The sequence below is a fragment of the Engystomops pustulosus genome, chromosome 11 (genome assembly GCF_040894005.1).
Source record: "Engystomops pustulosus chromosome 11, aEngPut4.maternal, whole genome shotgun sequence".
NCBI classification, from domain to species: Eukaryota; Metazoa; Chordata; class Amphibia; order Anura; family Leptodactylidae; genus Engystomops; species Engystomops pustulosus.
Genome location: NC_092421.1, coordinates 54,443,424 through 54,466,330, shown reverse-complemented (window position 1 = coordinate 54,466,330; position 22,907 = coordinate 54,443,424). Strand labels below are relative to the sequence as shown.

General features: G+C 39.3%; 1 protein-coding gene across 2 annotated transcripts in view; it reads left to right on the top strand.

The window, feature by feature from the left end:
• Positions 1-22,275, top strand: part of CNNM2 (cyclin and CBS domain divalent metal cation transport mediator 2) — an 85,770-nt gene extending 63,495 nt beyond the window's left edge. Inside the window, exons 3-8 of one of the 2 annotated variants that reach the window (XM_072130779.1) lie at positions 9-146; positions 3,742-3,911; positions 5,053-5,146; positions 7,588-7,650; positions 11,243-11,427; positions 11,978-22,275. In XM_072130779.1, coding sequence (XP_071986880.1) covers positions 9-146; positions 3,742-3,911; positions 5,053-5,146; positions 7,588-7,650; positions 11,243-11,427; positions 11,978-12,187 — 860 coding nt within the window. In that variant the 3' untranslated portion in view covers positions 12,188-22,275. The remainder of the gene's footprint in view (positions 1-8; positions 147-3,741; positions 3,912-5,052; positions 5,147-7,587; positions 7,651-11,242; positions 11,428-11,977) is intronic. The other variant, XM_072130780.1, reaches the window with a different exon arrangement.
• Positions 22,276-22,907: the final 632 nt, after the last annotated feature.

The window sequence follows — 22,907 nt, the reverse complement described above, 5'->3', positions numbered from 1 at the left end:
TCCATTAGCGGATAACAGAACAAAGAAGAAAATAACACATCGAGAGAGAAAACAAGATTTCTCCGCTTTTAAGCAAACCGACAATGAGATGAAGGTTAAAATATCACCACAACTTCTCCTGGCTATGCACCGTTTCCTAGCAACAGGCAAGTTGGGCTTATCACAGCGTGAGATCACTAACAATCTCCACGCCGGCTTCTGACGGGGCAGCGAGGCTTGGAGGCGCTACTAATGTCTCCTCTGTGCACACGTGTTCTCAATTCCTCTGTGCTATAGTGGCCGTTCTTCTCTGCCAAGGTAGAGCGGGGCACAGGGTCAGTCTTTTCCCTAATAAAGAGCGGGTTACTGAATCCATGCCATAATGACGAAGGAAAAGTGCTCTTCTAGGGGTGTTTTGAGCACGTGTATGCACATATACATTGTATTTTCCAGCCCTGCTACATACATGAATACTGAACACACATGCACACACAAACTCGGCACTGATATATAAATATACACACATTACTGCTATATAATATATAAATATACACAGCACTGCTCTCTATATTTGCACACACTCGCTCAGCACTGCTCTATATATTTACACAAAGTGACCCACTCAGCACTGCTCTATACATTTGCACACACTCGCTCAGCACTGCTCTATATACTTGCACACACCCACTCATCACTGCTCTATATACTTGCACACACCCACTCATCACTGCTCTATATACTTGCACACACTCGCTCAGCACTGCTCTATATACTTGCACACACTCGCTCAGCACTGCTCTATATACTTGCACACACCCACTCAGCACTGCTCTATATATTTACACACACTCACTCAGCACTGCTCTATATATTTACACACACTCGCTCAGCACTGCTCTATATACTTGCACACACCCACTCAGCACTGCTCTATATATTTACACACACTCACTCAGCACTGCTCTATATATTTACACACACTCACTCAGCACTGCTCTATATACTTGCACACAACCACTCAGCTCTGCTCTATATATTTACACACACTCACTCAGCACTGCTCTATATATTTACACACTCACTCAGCACTGCTCTATATATTTACACACACTCAGCACTGCTCTATATATTTACACACGCTCACTCAGCACTGCTCTATATATTTACACACGCTCACTCAGCACTACGCTTTATATTTACACACACTCACTCAGCACTGCGCTTTATATTCACACACACTCACTCAGCACTGCTCTATATATTTACACACACTCACTCAGCACTGCTCTTTATATTTACACACACTCACTCAGCACTGCTCTTTATATTTACACACACTCACTCAGCACTGCTCTTTATATTTACACACACTCACTCAGCACTGCTCTATATACTTGCACACACCCACTCAGCACTGCTCTATATATTTACACACACTCACTCAGCACTGCTCTATATATTTACACACACTCACTCAGCACTGCTCTATATACTTGCACACAACCACTCGGCTCTGCTCTATATATTTACACACACTCACTCAGCACTGCTCTATATATTTACACACACTCACTCAGCACTGCTCTATATATTTACACACACTCACTCAGCACTGCTCTTTATATTTACACACACTCACTCAGCACTGCTCTATATATTTACACACACTCACTCAGCACTGCTCTATATATTTACACACGCTCACTCAGCACTGCTCTATATATTTACACACGCTCACTCAGCACTGCGCTTTATATTTACACACACTCACTCAGCACTGCTCTATATATTTACACACGCTCACTCAGCACTGCTCTTTATATTTACACACACTCACTCAGCACTGCTCTTTATATTTACACACACTCACTCAGCACTGCTCTTTATATTTACACACACTCACTCAGCACTGCTCTTTATATTTACACACACTCACTCAGCACTGCTCTTTATATTTACACACACTCACTCAGCACTGCTCTTTATATTTACACACACTCACTCAGCACTGCTCTTTATATTTACACACACTCACTCAGCACTGCTCTATATATTTACACACACTCACTCAGCACTGCTCTATATATTTACACACACTCACTCAGCACTGCTCTTTATATTTACACACACTCACTCAGCACTGTTCCATATATTTGCACACACCCGCTCAGCACTGTTCTATATATTTGCACACACCCGCTCAGCACTGTTCTATATATTTGCACACACCCGCTCAGCACTGTTCTATATATTTACACACACTCACTCAGCACTGCTCTTTATATTTACACACACTCACTCAGCACTGCTCTTTATATTTACACACACTCACTCAGCACTGCTCTTTATATTTACACACACTCTCAGCACTGCTCTATATATTTACACACACTCACTCAGCACTGCTCTATATATTTACACACACTCACTCAGCACTGCTCTTTATATTTACACACACTCACTCAGCACTGTTCCATATATTTGCACACACCCGCTCAGCACTGTTCTATATATTTGCACACACCCGCTCAGCACTGTTCTATATATTTGCACACACCCACTCAGCACTGCTCTATATATCTGTTCACTGTCTACCTGAACCCATCATGAAAAAGTTTGTCAGGAGAATTGGTTGTTGCTGTGTGATTCCTCTTTATTCAATCCCTATTGGTTTTATGGAGATGGCATTGTATAGTGTCACACATCCATCGTCTCAGATGGCCGGTTATGAGTTATAGTGGTGGGACAGCAGCAGCAGTATATGTGACATGAATGGAAGCTTCAAGCCACTAAAACTACCATTTATGTCAAGTTTCCCTTAGAATTAACTATGTAAAATCACCTTTTAGTACAACTCTTTACTATTCCTCCTCTATCATTGATTCAGCTTCACAAGCTGTTACACCATCTCTCCCTCCCCCACAGTGTAACGGATTATGAACCTACAGCACGGAGAGGCTCTGGTAACACACCCCTGGAGACCTTCCGGCTCATAAGCATAAATGTAAAAGTTGATATTAGAAGGAAGGAGGCCATGAATGAGAAATATAAGAGGATTACGACATTCACGGTTCATACATTAATGACGAAGTGCCCCTGATTTATCATGCTTGATTATCCGGGTAGATTTCCTTAAAATATTTGGGACGACACCTTTTAAGCACTTTGTAAGAATAGATTGCCAGTGTACACATGTGATTAGCACACCTTTCACTTCCATGACTGTGATCTGATACATTCTCATAGAAGTCTTACTTGCAAGGAGAGTAATAACATCGTGTTGTTTTGGTCTTTTAATACATTTTCAGGAAGAATAACTGAGCAACAGTAAATGTAGGGCGGCACGGTGGCTGAGTGAGTAGCACTTCTGTCTTGCAGCGCTGGGGTCCTGGGTTCAAATTCCACCCAGGTCAACATCCTGCAAAGAGTTTGTATGTTCTCTCCGTGTTTGCGTGGGTTTCCTCTGGGTCCTCAGGTTTCCTCCCACACTCCAAAAGCATACTGTTAGGTTGTTTAGATTGTGTTCCCCATTGGGACCCATTTGTCATGCTTTGTGCAGCACTGTGTAATCTGTGTGCGCTATATAAATAAAGAATTATTATTAAATGTAAAAAAGTTTCATGCATTAGACAAGCATGTGGTAGAAAGCAGTATATTAGAGACGACTTGCCAGGAGAGCTGACAGTCATGATAAACTGGTTCCTCTGTGTGGATGTTGTCCAGCGTGCAGTAATTTATCACCTATTGTCCCCCCTCCTGCAGAAGTGGACGCCTTCAGCCCATCTCAAATGTCAGAGAAGATTCTCCTGCGGCTGCTGAAACATCCTAACGTCATCCAGGAGCTCAAGTTCGATGACAGGAATAAGAAGTCTCCTGAATACTACCTCTACCAGCGGAATAAGCCGGTGGACTACTTTGTGCTGGTTTTACAGGTCAGTCTTGTCGCTTTGATCCACGTGTACTGTAAACTAATTTGGAAACTCTGTGCCTTCCAGCAAATTTTGTCAATTTTTGGTTTTTGTGAAATTTGCTTACAGTCTTTTAAAAAAACAAAAAAAAACCCTATTGGTCAGACAGCTAAAGACATTGTGACTCTTACGGAATATCTGTGCCATGAAGGTTGAGGGTCAGCCATGGACCACTATACTCTCATGGCCTTACTTACATTTTAGTGGTTTTGTGTAGTTGCACTTAGCCCTCTACTACAGCGCATGCCTAGTATTGCTAATAGTAAGGTTAAAGGATTTAAGACACCCCCCCCCCCCTCTGTGTTATATCCATATACCCTATAAGCACAATATGGACAGGGGTCTAATATAAGATTTTTTTTACTTGTAGGACACTTCACTACAGAGTTATTCGGCTGCTTTTAGACAAGGGTCATTGCACTACTGTCAAAAGATTACTGGGTGTAAGAAAAAAACATTCAAAACCTGAAAAACAACATCCTAAGTCATACTTTTGGTCAATTTAAGGGAATCTGTCAACTTGAAATCTGCTGTACTATCCAGTCTGTGGACGGCATGTTATTGTGCCGAAAATACTGAGCAGAATGTACATAGTGTCCTGGGTGCAAGCAGCATGGTATAGAGCAGGAGGAGCAGAGCAGATTGTACATGGTTTCAGATCTGCAGGCAGCATGGTATAGAGCAGGAGGATCTGAGCAGATTGTACATAATGTCCTGGGTGCAGTCAGCTTTGGTATAGAGCAGGAGGAGAAGATTGTACATGTAGGGGCAGATTTATCAAGCTGTCCGAAAGTCGGAATATTTCTAGTTGCCCATGGCAACCAATCACAGCTTGGCTTTCATTTCACCAGTGCTCATGAATATTTTAAAGGGGAGTTGTGATTGGTTTCCATGGGCAACTGGAAATATTATGACTTTCAGACAGCTTGATAAATCTCCCCCAGTGTCCTTTCTGCAGGTAGCATGTTATAGAGCAGGAGGAGCGGACCAGATTGTACAGTGTCCTTTCTCCTGACAGCATGCAGGGACCACTCGGCACAATTCATCCTATATATTTGCCTTGCGAATTGACCTGTTGAAAACCACAATCCTTGTCTATCTGCAGGGGAAAGTGGAAGTTGAAGCCGGGAAGGAAGGGATGAAATTTGAAGCCGGTGCCTTTTCATACTATGGAGTGATGGCACTCACAGCTTCCCCAGGTATTCCATTCTCACAGCTAGTTGTGGAAACATACACACTTTAGTAACAAAGTATGATGGCCGACTATTATAAAAGTTAATGTAACATTCTCTCCATCAAGTATTTCCTGATGCTTTGGAACAAGGTAAGTAAGGCACCGATCCTCTTAATGGAGCTGAACTCCCCACAATGCTGTTTCCTGGACTGGAGCGGTGGAAAGGCCTGCGGGCACACATCTCACAGTCATAAAACTCTTAATGCATAAAAGCAAGTTACACGTCATTTCAGGCCGATCATCCACACATCATTTCCCTGGAACAATGCGCTGATTACAGGGTTATATTCTGTGCCTGGAGGTTGTTGGCAGCAGCGGTGCACTGCCATCTTGTGGTGAATTTTGTGTGATGGATAAATATACAGTTACAACACTATTTATCCTGTTATTGTCCAATATACAGATGGGAGAGAAGAATAAGAAAAGATAAAACAAATGATTTAGAGAGGGCCAATCACTTCTCCTGGCACATTTTTAGCCAATTCTTATATTGACTTGAAATGTCAAGTCTTGAACATAAAGTTCTCGTAAAGTATTTATTGAAATATCACAGGAGATGAAAAACTGTTATTAAAGGGAATCTACCATCAAAATCCATCATGATAAACCAGGGACACTTACTCATGGATCCTGGCACCATGACACTGGTAATCTTCTTATATTTCTTATCCATGGCCTCCTTCCTTCTCATATCAACTATTAATATTATGCTAACGAGCCCAGAGGGCACCTGGGGATGTTAAAGAAGCCCTCTGTGCTGTAGCTTCACAGGCTGTTAGACGGCAACAGCTAGTCTGTGTCCCCTCCCCCTGTGGCTCCTGTGTAATATCTGCAGCACGGAAGCACTCTGATAGCAAAATTTGACTATAGGAGGAAGGAGGCCGTGGATAACGCAAAGAAGAAGATTTTGATGGTAGATTTTTTTTTAACGGGAACATCCAGCATTGTGTTTCTATTAGTGACAGGGTCTAATGTAAGGGAAAAATGGGAACCGATATTTCCTGTGTCGTCTTCCTTCAGTCAGTTACATAGTCAGCAACCAACTGCAGTAGACGGTAATAGGCTGCAGTAGTTGCTGTTGACACAACATCCTATAGCCAGACTGGATTGATAGGGGGCTTTGGATGTGCGTTCCTCCCTTTTTTAAATTCGGTTGTGGAACAAAAGCTAGAAAATGCATCCGCCTGTCATCATCATCATTCCCATAGAGCTAAACCGAGAGCACTATGCATGCAGGACCACCTCTCAGTTTGGAATAGAGGCTTTATTATGCTTGTTAACCAAATTCTTTTATAATGGAACCATCCAGTCAAAGCTCATTTATTGAATAGTTCATAGTGCAGGACCTGAAGGAAGGAGCGGGACTAGTTTTCACTGTATCCCTGGAGTCCTGCACCTCCCTTCAGAACATGCATTATTCCATGAATTAGCTGTGAGTAGAGTTCCTTTAAAGGAAGTGAAGTGGCCCTCCAACTAAAACTCCCTGCATGCTGGGCCCCATTCATAGTTTGCTGCTTTAAGGGGCAGTGTAGCTGAGAAGACTCCTTCGGGAGGGATTCTGTATAGATGTATGAAAGCAAAAATAATTCGGAACTAATTTCTGGATGACTGACCATTAATTGAAGAACAGGGGACTCCTTTCTGCTAGAACATTGCTGAACTTCCCTAAATGTGTATATCACAGGTGAAGCATGAACACTTGATTCCGTATGATATACTCCAGGGGACCATGGCTTCCCCTTTCTACCCATTGATCAGACACATATTCTTAACTATCATAACTATTTTAAGCAACCCTCAGACCTTGCCTTTATGTAAATTACTGGTATCCAGGGGCGTAACTATAGTGGTAGCAGCTGTTATGGGGCCCGCAGTGTCAGGGGGCCTTTGTATCCAACCTGACACACTACAGAATAGAGGATGTGCATATTTTCTGAGGGACTAGGGTCCCCCAATCAGAAGTCTGCTATGGGTCCTGGTCTCTCCTAGTTGCGCCCGTGCTGATACCTACAAATTTCTTTTGAATTCGGCTTTGTTTTCATTTACAAAGTGCATCCTGCTTCGCCTGGGCAATTCAACTTACAAACTGTACAGATGTGTAATGATAATGTAATGGCTAAATGTATGGTCGGTATCTCATTGAAATGATAGGGTTTTTTTGTAATTTGATAACATTTCCCTCCTATGTGGAGCCTTCTGCACCAGTTGCACTGTAAAACATTGTTTGTTTTATATTTTATGGGATTTCATAAAATAGAGTTGTTCCCCTATTAGATGTTGTGACCTCTGCCAGCACTTCCTTCATATCTTCTCCTTGGGATGTTATGACTTGGGGAGGTTCTGGTGTAGACAGTTTCCCTCTGTGCTCTTGGTTTGGTTCCTTATCTCTTCTTTCCTTGATTACAGTTCCCTTGTCCCTGTCTCGTACCTTTGTTGTCAGCAGAACAGAATCCTTAGCTGGTTCTCCAGGTAAACCCTGCACTTATCTATTCACTTATTCTTATACCATTTTGTCTATTCACCCCCTGATCCAATGTCCTGTGGACTCTATCTAATTCCTGTTCAAAGTGAAGCCTCAGGAATATTCAATGCCATAACCTGTAATATTTCATTTACCGGGGCTATAAGACAGTGTTCCAACAGTACATGACTGGCACCACTGCTATTTCATCGCTATATTGATCCCTACATGCATAAATATGTAAATATAAAAAGAACCGGTCAGTAATGGGAGTAGGGTAGCTTGACTGTGTACTGGTGGCTCTAATCCTTATGCATAGAGGCATCAGTGGAACATATAAAAGACCTCTTAAGGTACTGTGTGTGGTTTGTGGGTGGGGGTCGCTGGTGACAGGTTCAGGCTGGTACAGGTAAAGCGCATTTGGCACCAGGAATGTAATTTTTAGCTGGTGTCTGGTTCCAATGGCCTGATCTGCCTATTCTGATTTTTAAAATGCCTTTGTCGCCATTCTGAATAATTTCATTCCTTTTATATCAGTTTAATTCGCATTACCTGGCTCCCTTCCAGCAGTATGTGGTTAGTCCCGGGGAGAGGGGAGCTGTAGCCTGTGTCAGTCTCCTCTCCTCTACACGCATCTAAGTGAGGGAGATGGTGTGGAGGAGAAGAAGAATGCATGAGATGCAGGCTGCAGCTGCCCATTAACACTCAATTCCCCAGGACTTGCCACATGCTGCTGACAGGGAGCCAGGTAATGTGAATTAAACTTTTATATAAAGTAATGAAATTATTCGGAATGCGGATCAAGGCATTTTTAAATGGGCATAGCGTAGGCTATTGGAACCTGTCACCACTTAAAAATTACATTCCTGGGAACAGGCTTGCTTTAAAAACTGCTAAATATTTTAAAGGGTTTTCCACTTTCAGCAAAGAATTCATATCTTTTGTGTAGTAAGTCGTATATGATTTTAAAATATATTTTCTGCATCAATTCCTCATTTTCTAAATCTCTACTTGCTGTCATTCAACAGGAAGCGTCATTGTTTACTTAAAGTAGTTTTCCCATGAAGAAAAGTTAGACCCTATCCACAGGGTAGGGCCTAACTTGCCGATCAGTGGGGGTCTCCGTGGTGAAATCCTCACAGATCACGAAAACGAGGGGTCCGATGGGGTTCCACGTACCTCCGTCGGACACCTCGACACTCCATCAGATTAATGGAGCAGACGGCTGCGCGAGGGGTCCTTCGTTTTCGTGATCTGTGGGGGTCTCGGCACTGAGGCACCCACTGAGCAGAAAGTTAGGCCCTAACTCGTGGATAGGGTCTGACTTTTCTTCATGGGAAACCCCTTTAGTGTGGATGAAAATGGATCCATGTTCATGCAATGTCACACAGGCTCACAGCTCTGCTTACTGTGCAATACTTCTAACAAGCCATGCACATGTGTGACATCACATGACCATGGGTCAGGTTTTTATCCACGTGAAGTAAAGAATGAAGCTTCCTGTTAAATGACTGCAAGCATAGATCTAGAAAACTGTGAGGAATTGATACAGAAAATATATTGGAGATTTGTATAACTTTTCATTACACAAACAATATAAATAATTTTCTGGAAGTGGACAACCCCTTTTAAGAAATGAATCTGCTACATTGTAGAAGAATGTAACTTATTCTATGTGGTGGGAGTAAACAGGACTCCTAGTGTCACACTTATGAGTCCTGTTTCCTCTTTTTACTGTTAGAAATCCTACTCAATATCCTATAAACCTTCACATTACAGACAGCTCAGTGTCTATGCCCACTGCCATGTCCTTTTCTTCATTAGAGCAGTAGCAATTGTTATTAAATAATAGAACAAACATCAATTTTGGCTCAAAAACCTAAAAATAACTCAAATTTTGGTTCAAAATATGAGACTTAAACCACAGAAGGGATTACACATTAGGCATATAATGACATGGGTGGCATTGCTGGTCTCCAAGCTGTCTCACAATTGTCACGTTTCAAGTACAATAAGTTTTGGCCTCCGAGGATTTTGACAATTTGCCAGATTATTTTTTTTTAACCAGCAGTAATCTCACTTTAATTAAAAATGAAGGAATAATCTGCAGTAGTTTTCGGTTTACATTGCGGTGATCACACATTATTTAAAATTAATGACCTAGCGACGTGCCTTTCTACATTGCTGACCTTTAAAGAATACACCGCTAAAAGGGGTAGATTCTTACACTGTAGATAATGGTTCTTTTAACAGGGCTGTCTGAGGAAAACTGTTAAAGTGTAAAATGAAATGTAGTTTAAAAAAAAAAAAAAAAAGGGTCACGGTGGATTACATAACGTTTGTGGCCAGCTCAATTCTGTGCATAGGCCCCCTAAAATGATCTTTTACCAGTTTAAAGAGAACATTCCCTTTTAATTAACCCACCCAAAATAAATAATTTAGTGGCTGCAACGTTAAAAAAAATCAGTTTGTAAACTTATATGCAACTCACCTGATGTGAGTACAATGATAGAAATGGGGACAGGTATATGGAGTTTTCACTGCATTGCCCTGCCTTCTTGTTCCTGATTGACAGGTCGCACTGCTAGGATGTGCTGCTGTGTGGAACATTGAGAGAGGGCTCTGTTACATCATTGAGCACTTTATGTCATGTGAACAGGGTGTCATTTAAGGTCCTGTTACATTTGAAACATCTACCCCATGTATGTATCTGATCACATGAAATTTGATATCATGTGATCAGATACATACATGGGGTAGACGTTTCAAATGTAACATGACACAAAGTGCCCAATGATGTAACAGAGCTCTTTCTCAATGTTCCATCAGATCACCCTGCTCACATGACATGGGGAGGAACAAATGGGAGGTTCTGGTCGAGCAGGACACACCCCCTGTGATTCCAGGTAATAAAAGATAAATTCGACTTATGGGGACGTGAGAGAAACAATTGTTAGCTAAAAGTTGTTAATCAGGCTCTTCGTGAACCTGTCACTAGCTGCGTTTTTGAGAATGTGGTAACCAGTTCCCATTAAGGGAACCACTTTATTACTGCTTATCCTGTTGGTAACAATCTTCGGCGGGGAGGGCAACTTATGGGAACGTTACTGGGAACAAGAGGAGAACAGAGGTTCTTTTCTCATAAGTGGCAGGTCAACTATGTGTCCCAATTCATTCAATAGTATGGGATTGTAGAGAATTGGTGAGCACAGTGAGTGCTGTGCTTGATTTCCACATTGAATTGATTAAAGCTGCAGTTCTCACAAACTTTGGACATCCCCCTTTAACGTACTGTCTGTTGCGGAGCCTGATGCTCCGTTCTGCAGACTTCAACTTTTTGTTACCATTTTTTTCACCCTTTAGTTATCTAGAAGCTCGTACAGCTGGACCTGGTGGCCCTAGCTGAAGTTGTCATTTAACTGATAAAGGCTTAGATATAACCCGAAACCTGTTCTGATTCTTGAACACTTGATTTTGAGCAAGAAGAGAAGTCTGTGTCCAAGATTTTTCTTTGTCAACGGTCGGAGTACATTGACAAATATTGCTAAAACACTAAAAAATAATAAATATATAAGTTGACATCTCTTCTCTTTTTTCTAGCGGAAAATAAATCCCCACCCCGACCTTGTGGGCTAAATCATTCGGACTCTCTAAATAGAAGTGATCGAATCGACGCCGTCACACCAACACTCGGGAGCAGTAACAATCAGCTAAATTCTTCGTTTCTGCAAGTATATATTCCCGATTATTCTGTGAGAGCCGTAACAGATGTGCAGTTTGTCAAGGTAATACAACTTTTTACAGTTTCCGCATTCACATATCAGGTTGTCCAGAATTGGGATCTGATATTGATGGTGCCTGCTAAGGGTGGCCATGTGAAAGTCTGTGTCACATTGGGTAGTGTGTTCTGGGATGGGAGATTGGTAATGACACTAATGGGTGGGGAAGTGGGTCGAGAGGCTTCTTGTGGGAAAGGAGTTTGGTTAGAAGGGTGGGCGAATGGTTAGAGGATCGCGAAGAGTGGCATTTATGGCAAGGGTAGACTGACGGAAGAAGTTGGGTGGGGAAATCGCAAGAGGAAAACAATGGGTGTGGTCATCTTGATTACCACATTACCGTGACTATATAAATTGGGTAAAACTATCAGTATTTTGTGGGTTGGAAATGGGTCGAGAGATAAGTGAAAACAGTAATGGGTCAAGTATTGGTGGTGAGACTGGTTGGGATATGTCTTATGGCAAGATATCATTTTTGCTGTTCCATTTTATTGATCTTCTTTTTTTTTTCTTTTTCCTTGTGTCTGTTTTTTTTTATCTTTTTTAAACCGTTCAACAGATTACGAGACAGCAGTACCAAAACGCCCTAATGGCTTCACGAATGGACAAAACCCCACAATCCTCAGACAGTGAAAATACTAAAATTGAAATGACTCTTACAGAGCTACACGACGGGTTAGCTGACGAAACGGCAAACCTGCTAAACGAACAAAACTGTGTTTCACACAACAAGTCCAACCACAGTATGCACAACGAAGGGCCCATCTGAGCCGGCATCATGCAGCTTGCTAAAATTCAGGACTATCTCCTCTCCATACTCCAGCTTCATTCCTGGATCCGGCGACCGAAAAAAAAAAAACTCATTCTGAATACGTGCTCCTTTTCACGTATCGTCATCCAGCATCCTGAGACCAAAGATTTTGAGCCCCGCTGCGGCAGGACCTGATGAGCTGACCATTCAATCATGGGAAGATTCGCTTCACAATACGATAGGGACTGATGTATGAGACCAAAAGTGATAATTCTTGCGATAAGTGATGAATATGGAAAAATTCCTCCTCGCCCCATTTTGACATTCACTCCAGTTTTAATGCATTTTATTTTTATTATTTTAATGTCCTATATTATTTTAAAGAAAAATTTATGTTATTAATACCTGGCCTGAACTTCTCAAGGTGATTCCCCTCGGGCCATGAGCAGAGGTTCCCACCTTATAGCAAATTTTAGAAAATTTTGCATGTTTGGGGAGAAGTTTCTAACTAGAAAGCTATTACCATTGTGATGACTCTCAAAATGACATTGGAAGTAAAATTTACCAATGAGCAAGTCGAACAATACAATACATGAAAGTGCTCAACAGCAATATATATATATATTTTTAGATAATATATAATTATTTTTTTCTATTGAATAAGGCAACATTTGCCACTTCTTAGAAACTGGGGTTCCAGATGACCTAATGTAGTCCAGACGATGAAGAGTTCTGAGGGTGGTGCTGATGTAAAAGCAGAATTTCCCTAAATAAGTGTGGATTATGGATAAATGAAATAAAATGTAAATTCTTTTCAACCGAGCCGCCTCGTCCAATGTGCCGCTAAGTGGCCGGATTTGTAGCCTGTAAGTTGTCGTCCTAAACTTGCCAAACAATACTCATAGTTGTGCAAATTCTAATATACTTTTCATCTCATACTGTATATTAAGTAAAATGCAACATTATCAAGGAACATAAAATATGGTATGATAAACCACTTGCGCATTGGCTGTGTCTGGTATTGGTACTAATCTTCCTTTTAAGGGGTTTTTTTAGGGATCAGCATTGGTAACTTGTCCTCAGGCAAAATATCTGATTGGTGCATAAACTTGATCTTGAGGATAGGTCATCAATCACTTACATGCTGGTCCGATCCAACCAACCGAACACAGTGAAGTGTACGCCGTAGTTCGGCTGGTGGACAGGAAGTTCCCGCATCATATTTCCATGGGCTTAACATGTCCGTGGAAAACCCTATTAAGCAACCGGTGCCACCGACAGCCATTGGATAAGAGTATTGCTAATTCCAAGACTTAAAAGCCAATATAATTTTTGGGGATAATTTTTCTAAAATTGATCTGTGGAAGTATTCACTGGTTGCCGTAACCCGAGCCAACACTAAACCATAAGCTAATGATCGATTGTCTGCTTATGTTGACTCCATTTGTTAACAATCTCTTGGGTTTGAAGATTTATGCCAGCATATCGGTATATATGTTACTTTATAAGCAAGTTATGGGCTAAACTAGTTTTCAAGAGAACATAGTCCATTCATCCAAATTTATTAGATTAGAGTTTAGCACCCGCTCTACAGATCTTTCTATGGGTTCTAGCAGATGAATACTTTGGGGATCTCTGACTATTGACAAGCAGCCGTTTTGCTAGGGCTCAAAGTCCACACGTTCTAGTCCATCACTGCTCTACATTCTTGACCAAGTATCTTTCCATTGCTTGGGACAGCATTGTGGCATAGGCATGTGGCATGCATTCTCATGAATATTGGTTTAGTCCAAAAATGAATGATTTTCTGTGAACAAATGCTGGGCCAAAAATGCTTTAAGAAATTTCCCAAAGATATTGTCTTTTGTCACGTCCGACGGCGTTCCTGTCACTTGAACTTTTTTTTTTCCATTGCAAAGTGTTTCATGGATTTGGTCGGCTTCCATTGACTTTCAATCATTGACTGCATTTACTGGGCTAAACTCTGAGCCAAAAACAGGGTTGTCCCAGACCCTGACGGATTTTATTGGCCGGGAGGAAGCAGCTATCATTGTAATAACACAAAAAATGGTCCCTAAGTCTCTTAAGAACCTACTGTGTATCATGTGATGTCCATGTAAATCCTAGATGATCGAATAGACTGAATTGCTAAATATTTTTCTTTTTATCATTGTCTAAATACAATAAGTTAAAATGTATAGGTACCCAAAAATGTTATTGTTTTGCACTGTTCTACATGTTTGGATTAATAGATTTTCCAAAACTTTGCCGCTTTAGCCCTTAAATGTGAATGTTACTACTAGAGTACATGTATTACCATAGCTCAATATATGCTTGACCATGCGGAACAGATGGAATGGGGAATGGATGGTATTGCTTCACAATCCAGTGACTGTGGTTTTCTTTTTTTTTTTTTTTTGTTAAGATAGTATTTTTTTTTTTGATTCCCCTACCCATTTGTTATGATATCTTTACTGGTTTACATCGACATGCGACCGCTGCAGCCATTCACCTGTATTAGCTCTATACTGTTGCCTGGCTTTCCCAAATTTGCCCTGGTATTTGCTGATCATTGGGGATGGGGTCCACTGTACCCCAAATGAATGGAGCGGTAAGTGCATGAGTGACCAGCTCCTCTGTTCATTTACAGTTACCAGGGGGTTCCACAACTGGGAACCTCACAAATTGGGCAGCTTATCTACTATCAAGTGGATAGGGGAAACCTCGAAGTAACCAGACTACGGGTCTATCCTTTAAGGCCATTGTCCAGCTTACTGGGTCTTAAAATATTACCATTTTGAGATATTAACTACATTTATTGTGGTCAGGAGTCATTTTAAGGACACTGGATGTAGTCACATTATGTATCACATTATTCTTAACTGGTTTTTGTATATCTTTGCTACTTGAACCAAAAAAAGGATGAATTCCATTGAATCTAACTACTGGAGAGGCTGGTGGTAAGAGGACTTATACATTTGGTTGCACTTGAGTGAAGTTACACCCCCCCCCCCCCCCACCTTGTTCAAAACAAACAAAATTGGTGTCAAACGTTTTTGCTACGTTTGTGCTGCTCAAGTTTTTGCTGCTTTTGTTTTGAAAATATTAATAACTTTTAAGGTCAAAATACACACACACCGAATCAAATAAAACTGATGTCAAATGTTATTGCTACCTTTGTGCTAGTTTGTGCTGCAAAAATTTTTGTGGTGCTATAATTTTTAAGATATGTTTAAGTGTTTACATAGGTTTAAGTGTTTGGGATGAACTGGTAAAAAAAACAAACCTAGTGACACTTCTCTTGTTTAATCATCCAGTGGAGCTAGCAAACAGATTGTACTCTGCTGACCTCTGGATAAAATTCTGAATATATTAAAAATGATAGCACAAACAAAATTTTTTGCTGCACAAACGTAGCACGTTTGACACCAGTTTTGTTGTATACCATTTTTGTTTTATTCGGTTAATGTGGGGCTGTAGCTTGACCTTTTAGACCTTTAAAGATGTGTTAATATATTCAAAACAAAAGTAGCACAAACAAACATTTGAGCAGCACAAACGTAGCACAATTGATTGCCACCAATTTTGTTTGATTTGGGCAAAGTGGGGGGGCTGGTTGACCGCTGATGACCTCTGGAAACGTATTAATATCTTAAAAACAATAGCGGCACAAACTGAAATTTCTGCAGCACAAACGTAGCGCAAACGTTTGACATCTATTTTAAGCAAGGTGGGGGGAAACTTCACTCAGGTTTTGGTTGCTGGTAAATGATTAACTTCTTCCCACTGGATATTGATGCTTCATTCAAAATGGCCTCTTGTATCTTGAGTACCACTTTTTTTTTTTTTTTGCTGCATCTAAACAATATAAAATTGGCTGTTAATGCAAGACAAATGTTATGCAACTCCCCAGGGTTTGTATCTTGCATGAATTTTTGGAGAATTACATATAAATATTGTTAGAAAAAAGAAAAACCTTAGAATTGATATTTTTTTTAGAATTTACCTAAGAAAAACCCATGCAACATTTTAAGATCATTGATATAAGCAAGGACCATGGATTTGTAGGACTGTTTTTATGCATTTTTGCCTTTAAAAAAAAAAAAAACTCTAAAATGCTTGCTGCTTACAATAAGAAAATGCTAATTATTGTAGATTTGCTGTATATTTTCCTCCTAGATACCACTGAATTGTGTTCTACCAGGGAAGCCATGCTGCTATGTAAGAGGTAAAGCATATGTGTGCCTAGATAGCTATTTTTATACTCTTGTCCATTGAACGGACCACCCTTCCCTGAAAGCAATGTTTGCATAGACCATCCCCGATACCATGTTTTCACTAATTGTTTAGACATATGTTCATTATTTTTTTTTTTTAATCCGCTGATTATATAAATGTATAACTTTTTACAGAATGAACTAACTGTGTGATACATGGCATTGCTCATCTTGTACCGATGCTGTGTTAGCCTATATTCATGTATAGAATTTGCAGTTTTTGATCATGACCTTTTTGGTTTCCGTCAAAAAAGTTGCAGCTGGGTGTTCCTTTAAATGGGTTGTAACCTTCCACCAAACTTTGCATAAATCAGTTTTACAAGTGTCTTTAAAAAGCTTGAATCTATCTCATCGGAGAAAAGGGATTTACTTGTCCACTTACTTTGGATCTTATCCAGGGGCGGAACTTGAGGGGGTGCAGAGGTTGCGGTCGCACCAGGGCCCAAGAGCTTTAGGGGGCCTTTATGGTGTCACTTTCCCATATGAGAAGACTATTACTATAAACCATACATTATAGTCGGGGCCTGGCACAGACTTTGCACTGGGGCCCATCAGCTTCTAGTTAAGACACTGCTCTCATCTTTCCGACCTATTCTTCTTTTTACTCTGAAGGTTCTGTTAGCAGGATGGATTGAAGCTCTATGCAGAGGTGAGGGGGAGCTGTGAGGTCTGTGTAGCGGGAGGGGGAGCAGTGACTCGCAGCTGCTAGGTCTGTGTAAGGGGGCGGGAGCAGTGAGTTGCAGCAGCTAGGTCTGTGTAAGGGGAAGGGGAACAGCGAGTTGCAGCAGCGAGGACTGTAGGTCACAATCTAGTAACTCCACATTTAGTGACACAGGACTACTGATCTCTGCAAAGTTTGAGAGGTGAGTTCTGCTTTAAAGTCTACACTTCATACAAAGAGGTTTTTGTTTCAGGTTTGTGGGGAATTTTGTTTTGGTTTTTTAAACACTGCATGTTCCTTCTCTCTATAAAAGTCCTGCCTAGTTTTTGGAAAATGATTTTGGTATAACCTTGCAAAATAGATAATTTTTTTTTGTGAAAAATTGCATGCCTTAAGATTTTTTTTTTAGACCTAAAGACAAAGTTAATTGAAAAGTACATAGTCCCAAGAATAACTTGAACTGTAAAAAGGGAGTGGCCCTACGGCTCAACTAAATGCAATACTTTAAAATCGATCAGTGTCCACAGCCGTTATTTTAACTGACCGTACAACCAAAAGAGCTTATCCAAGTCACATTTGTTTTAACTGATGTGCATAGACCGTAGTTCATGAGGATCTGTCATGGTACAAAGGGGTTTGGCCAAGTTGACAAATTATTAACCAACGACAGATTGGGGGGGGGGGGTTTCAAGAAAGGCGGGCTTATAAATATTGGACAGAAATTTAAATATCGGACATACAGCTCTCCATTCGTGCAGCAGTAAGACAAAAACAAGACTTTGTGCATGGCCAAGGTACTCCACACTTTAACAGGTTGTTACTAGATGTTTAATAGCTGAAATTGTCTATATCCATTATGAATACATAAGAAATTCCAATTAAATAACGAAAGGAGGGGAAATGGGTACAAACGAATATTTTAGAACTTTTCTTAGATACACAGCAGTTTTGAGTAAACAAATTTTTTTATTTGGACTCCTCCTTTGCTTAATTTATGCGTGAAAAATTTGTCAGGACTTTGCTTAACTTACCGTATTTTTCGGACTATAAGGCGCACCATCAATAAATGTCTGTTAAAATATCTAGGTTCATATCTAAGGCGCACCTGATTATAAGGATGAATGACCAGCAGGTGGCAGATCTGTGCACCATTCAAAGCAGCGGTTGTCTGTAAGTACGGTTCACATATAAGGCGCACCTTTTGAAACTAGTCCGGAAAATACTGTAATATGTGTAAAATTATCATTCATAAGCTGGGAAATGAAACCTCTATTGTCTTTCATGGGGGACCCTTACCCCCATTTTACTTGCCATTTATTCTTCCCAATTTTGCACCAAAATGAAAAAAAAAAAAATAAATAAAGTTAATGAACTTTAACACAAAGATAAAAATCTTGACCCAGTTCATTTAGTTATTGCAATGAACCGATCTGTTAATTGTGATTTAGTCTCTTACCGCTTTTTTTTTTTTTTTTTTCTTTTAATAATAGAATCTGAACTGTGGGAAGTTAGAAATTGAAATGAGTATTAAAGATATCTATACATCTAGTTACAAACATTATGGAGTTATTTCTGTATCTTATTTGGTGCTATGGGTGTAGTAGCTGAATAAACATGTGTGAGCAAGATTAGTTACAGATATCCTGGTTATGGTCCTTAGATCTAAAGTGCCCCCTAAAAAGAAATATTTCTTTTGTCAAGTACAAGGCCTAAAGGGGAAGGCCTGGCTCATGGACCACCAAATATTGTTAAAAATAGTTACTGGCCCTTAAACCGTAATGGTTCAAAATTTATCATGTAGCTCTTTGATGGAATCACATAAATAGTGCAATTCTACATTGTACACTTAGTTCCTAAAATACTCCATTACAAAAGTAATCTGGTGATCGGATCACCTAGACTTACAAGACTCTTACTCTACCTCCTTAAATGACTTGTATACACAAGAAGTAGGATTATGCAATGAGGTGTCAGCAGGACAATTCATTTGGGTCGGGTTTCTTGGGTTAGTTTTAGTGATTAATATTAATGCAAGTAGAATATGTAAGTAATTTCATAAAGCCAAACACAAATAAAAAGTTGCTCCGCTCTCTTGAGTCTCCATGTACACGGAGCCCAGTCCAGAGATAAGAGACTATAGTGGAACATGTGAAGAAACGGCTCGGCACTAGCGGGTCTTGGATAAAATTCTGTAGATCTTTATTTCTTCAATGTAAAATACAGGACATCATAGCATGTGCATAAGGAGTAGTGTCTGATCTCATAAAGAGGTAGTTTTCAACTTTTGTACTGTGAAAGAGGCTATCCAGATAGAGGACACTTTGTCCTGGGTGCTGTCATGGCAAAATGTCCTCCAACTGGACAACCTCTGACAAGTTTAATATTGGGGTCAGAAAGTTGATGTTCTCCTTATGGAGAGTTTGCCAATTAGTGCAACCTTAAAAGTGTATGGAGACTTAAAGCCATACATTCTCCACTAGGGAATTCTGGGAAGTATACAAATACGTTTTACGTATGTTAAATGGAAAACGATGCTTCCTTTTGCTACCTTGAAAGGCAGCCCCCTTACCACCAATTATGAGCTACAAGAAACATGATGTAGGATTGAGCCAATCCAGTATATCTATTCCAGAAAGAACAGACTCCCAACTGTAGACAACTCTGTTTTTACCTGGTTGGGTCTCCTCAGTACAGCGTAGGAAGTGTAATATTACTCTTTTAAAACTACCCCATCCTTAAAAGAACCCTAAACTAGTCTTAAAGGAACCCAAGTCTTTAGTGGAACTTCAGGTTGCCATAAACGTTGGTGGACAGTATCATTTCAAGATGGCGGTCTACTCGAAAGTCTTATTTGAGAGATGTGATTGGTAGCTTTAGTGGTGGTTATATCTTAGTAGACAGCTCTATGGTCTTGTCTGACTGGGTACTCTGCTTGACTCATTGGTTCGATATACAAAATTATATGAGTGTTAAACCTTGGGATAAGCTATTGTATGGTACAGAGCTTCTTCATTGAGATGTCATTGGTCTACTAACTGAGCAGTGGTGGTTTTTATTTTTATTTCCTTACGTTATTTGCACAGAATATTTCTAGATAATGTCTTAGTGACCTCTATGAAGACCATCTAACGCTGTTCCTTGGTCTCCATGACAATTTGGGCATTGCCAAAGTATTTTTAAGCAACTGTATGAAAGCGGCATTCCAGTATATGATGGCTTATTTGTCCAGATACAAAGAGCAAACAAACTAAGATCTAAGCCTCTGTGACTGACCAATCAGGACGGACCTATCTGGAGGTCCATCATAAGAGTGAATGGAAAATCTGAGTGGGACTTGTTGCTTTAACCCTCTCATTTTTTTGGATGTTCGTTTACCGCAATCTAACAATCAAAATCCTTGTTTGTTGGGCAAACAGTATATATTATATGTAGCAGAATCTAATTTTATTATGCAAAGGTTTCTATTTTCTTGTTTGTTTTTTTGGCTTCTGAATGAAATATTGTAATATTATAAATAATGGAGTGTCATTTTAATAAAGCTACCTTTGTATTATAAGCATTACTACAAAAGTTGACTTTCTCATATCTGCTTCTTTTACTAATCGGGTATTGCTATGATTGCTGCATTGAAAGAGAAATAGTTGTCGGCCATTTTGAACAATTTTGTCAGATCACTTGTCTTTATAGGTAATGGACTTTAAATTATTCCTCCAGTAAAGAAGAAAAATATTACAAGTCTCTGTGACTCTGTGAAAATTCAGCTAGGGGTGTGTAAATTTGTGAAGTAAAATGATTTGCGCCTCAACTGTAGATTGAGGTGTAGAAGTGGGATTGTCTATCCTCTTGTCTATCCACTTTCATTTCCACAGCCTTTGTTTACTTCATTATCATTGTGGAGTCATTTAATTTCTAAATGGAAAGTGCTGCCAATAAGGGTGTCATAAAATATATATATATAAGGAGATGCCAAAAACTCTCCACATTTTTTTTTTTTTTTTTTTTTTTTTTTAATGGGGCGTTTAAGATATTTAGTAGTTCTGGGTAATTTATTTTTGGGAATTGGTTGAGGCATATTTGATTTTTGTAAAAGAAGATGGATGGCCTCGTCCATATAAGAGGGATATACTGTATTAAAGGAGTTGTACAGAGGTCTAAAAAAACATGGCAGCTTTGTTCCAAAAAGAGCACCTCACCTGACCATGGTTTACACTGGTATTGCAGTTCAGCTGTAAAAACTAAAAAGGAACTACCCATGGTCAAGAGAGGAGCTGTGTTTTTTAAAGTTAGCAGCCATGTTTCTCAAGCCCCAGACACCTACTTTGATAAAAAGTTATGTTTGACAAAAAAATGTGTGGAGGGTTTTTTTTTTTTTTTTATCACCAAGCCATTGTGATTTAATTGGTTAATGTTTTCTTAAATAATTATTTGGGCCTGATTTATCAGAACTGTAAGAAGTCAAACTGTCTAAACAGTCTGAACCAATCAGGGATCAGCTTTTTTTTTAATTGCATTGGGAAAAAAAATTAAAGCTGAGCTCTGATTAGGCCTCGATTATATCAAACCGTTCTCAGAAACCATTGTTCATCTCCCCAATATGGCGAGTTATTGGGTCATAATTTTTTATTTTGAATACAAATATAATTGGGAATTACTGGGGAAGTTGACTATTTCTCATAGTGTCTGCTGTTTCTTCTACTTGCTTGTTAACAGATGTTATCTCCAGGGAAAAAAATTCTAGTTTTTCCACTTCAATTCCAACTACCGTGAATGTATGTGCCTTTTAAGAGCTTCTCTAGCTTGATAGCAATTTAATATGCAATATTGTGTCAAACTCCACTGAGGTAGATGAGGGAGTTATGAAACTTTTTTTTTTTTTTTTTTTCCATCTACTATATATTTAAAAACAAGTATGCAATATAAAGGTATAATCACATAGAAAACTTTATAAAAGAGAGTCATATATATATATATTTTTTTCATTGATGTGTTGAAAAATTTGAGTTTTATTTATGTATCCTAGAAAATGAAAGTCTATATAAAAAAAATCCACCATAATAATTTTCCACTCTTTTTGGGTTAAGAAAATGTGCTTGGAAATAAGTAAAAAAAAAAATAAAAATAAAAAATCTGCTCAAATCGGTCAACCTGCAAATTTTGGTTTCAGAATATTTTTCTCAAAATATCCGGAATGTGCGCTAATCTGAAGCTGTGATTTACCTATAATACGTTATGTATTATTAAAGTGTTATGTGTTACAGTATCATGTAGTATAATGTACAATATTTCCTATCAAACCGTTGCATATATGCTCACTGTGGTATCCAAAAACTGTGTTGTATATACATATTATAATTTAAGCACAAAAAAAAAAAAAAATTTACAAAATGAAGTGTATAAATTTTCATGGGCTGATCGTTCTCCAAAATGAAGATTATAATTTATCAAATTGTGTTGTAGATTTGCAATCTATCCTATTTATTTTGTATCATTTGTATATGTTGTGATTTTTAATGTTTTTTTTTTTTTGTTTGTTTTTTTGGTTTTGGTATTCTTTTATTCTTTTTAGATAAACAATGATTGGTATCCTTTTTGTGTTTGCTTTTTTCATTTACTATTTCTTTATTTTCTTTTCCTTTTTTGGGGGGGGGGCCACTAAATATATCAATGCTATTGACTTTTATATATCTACTCACAAGTATCCTTGGCATAAAGCTAATATATATTGCATCTAATACTACCAAGTCTCTTTAAATGGGTTGCACCAAGTTATATTTTTATTGTTTATTCACAGGTAAGCTGC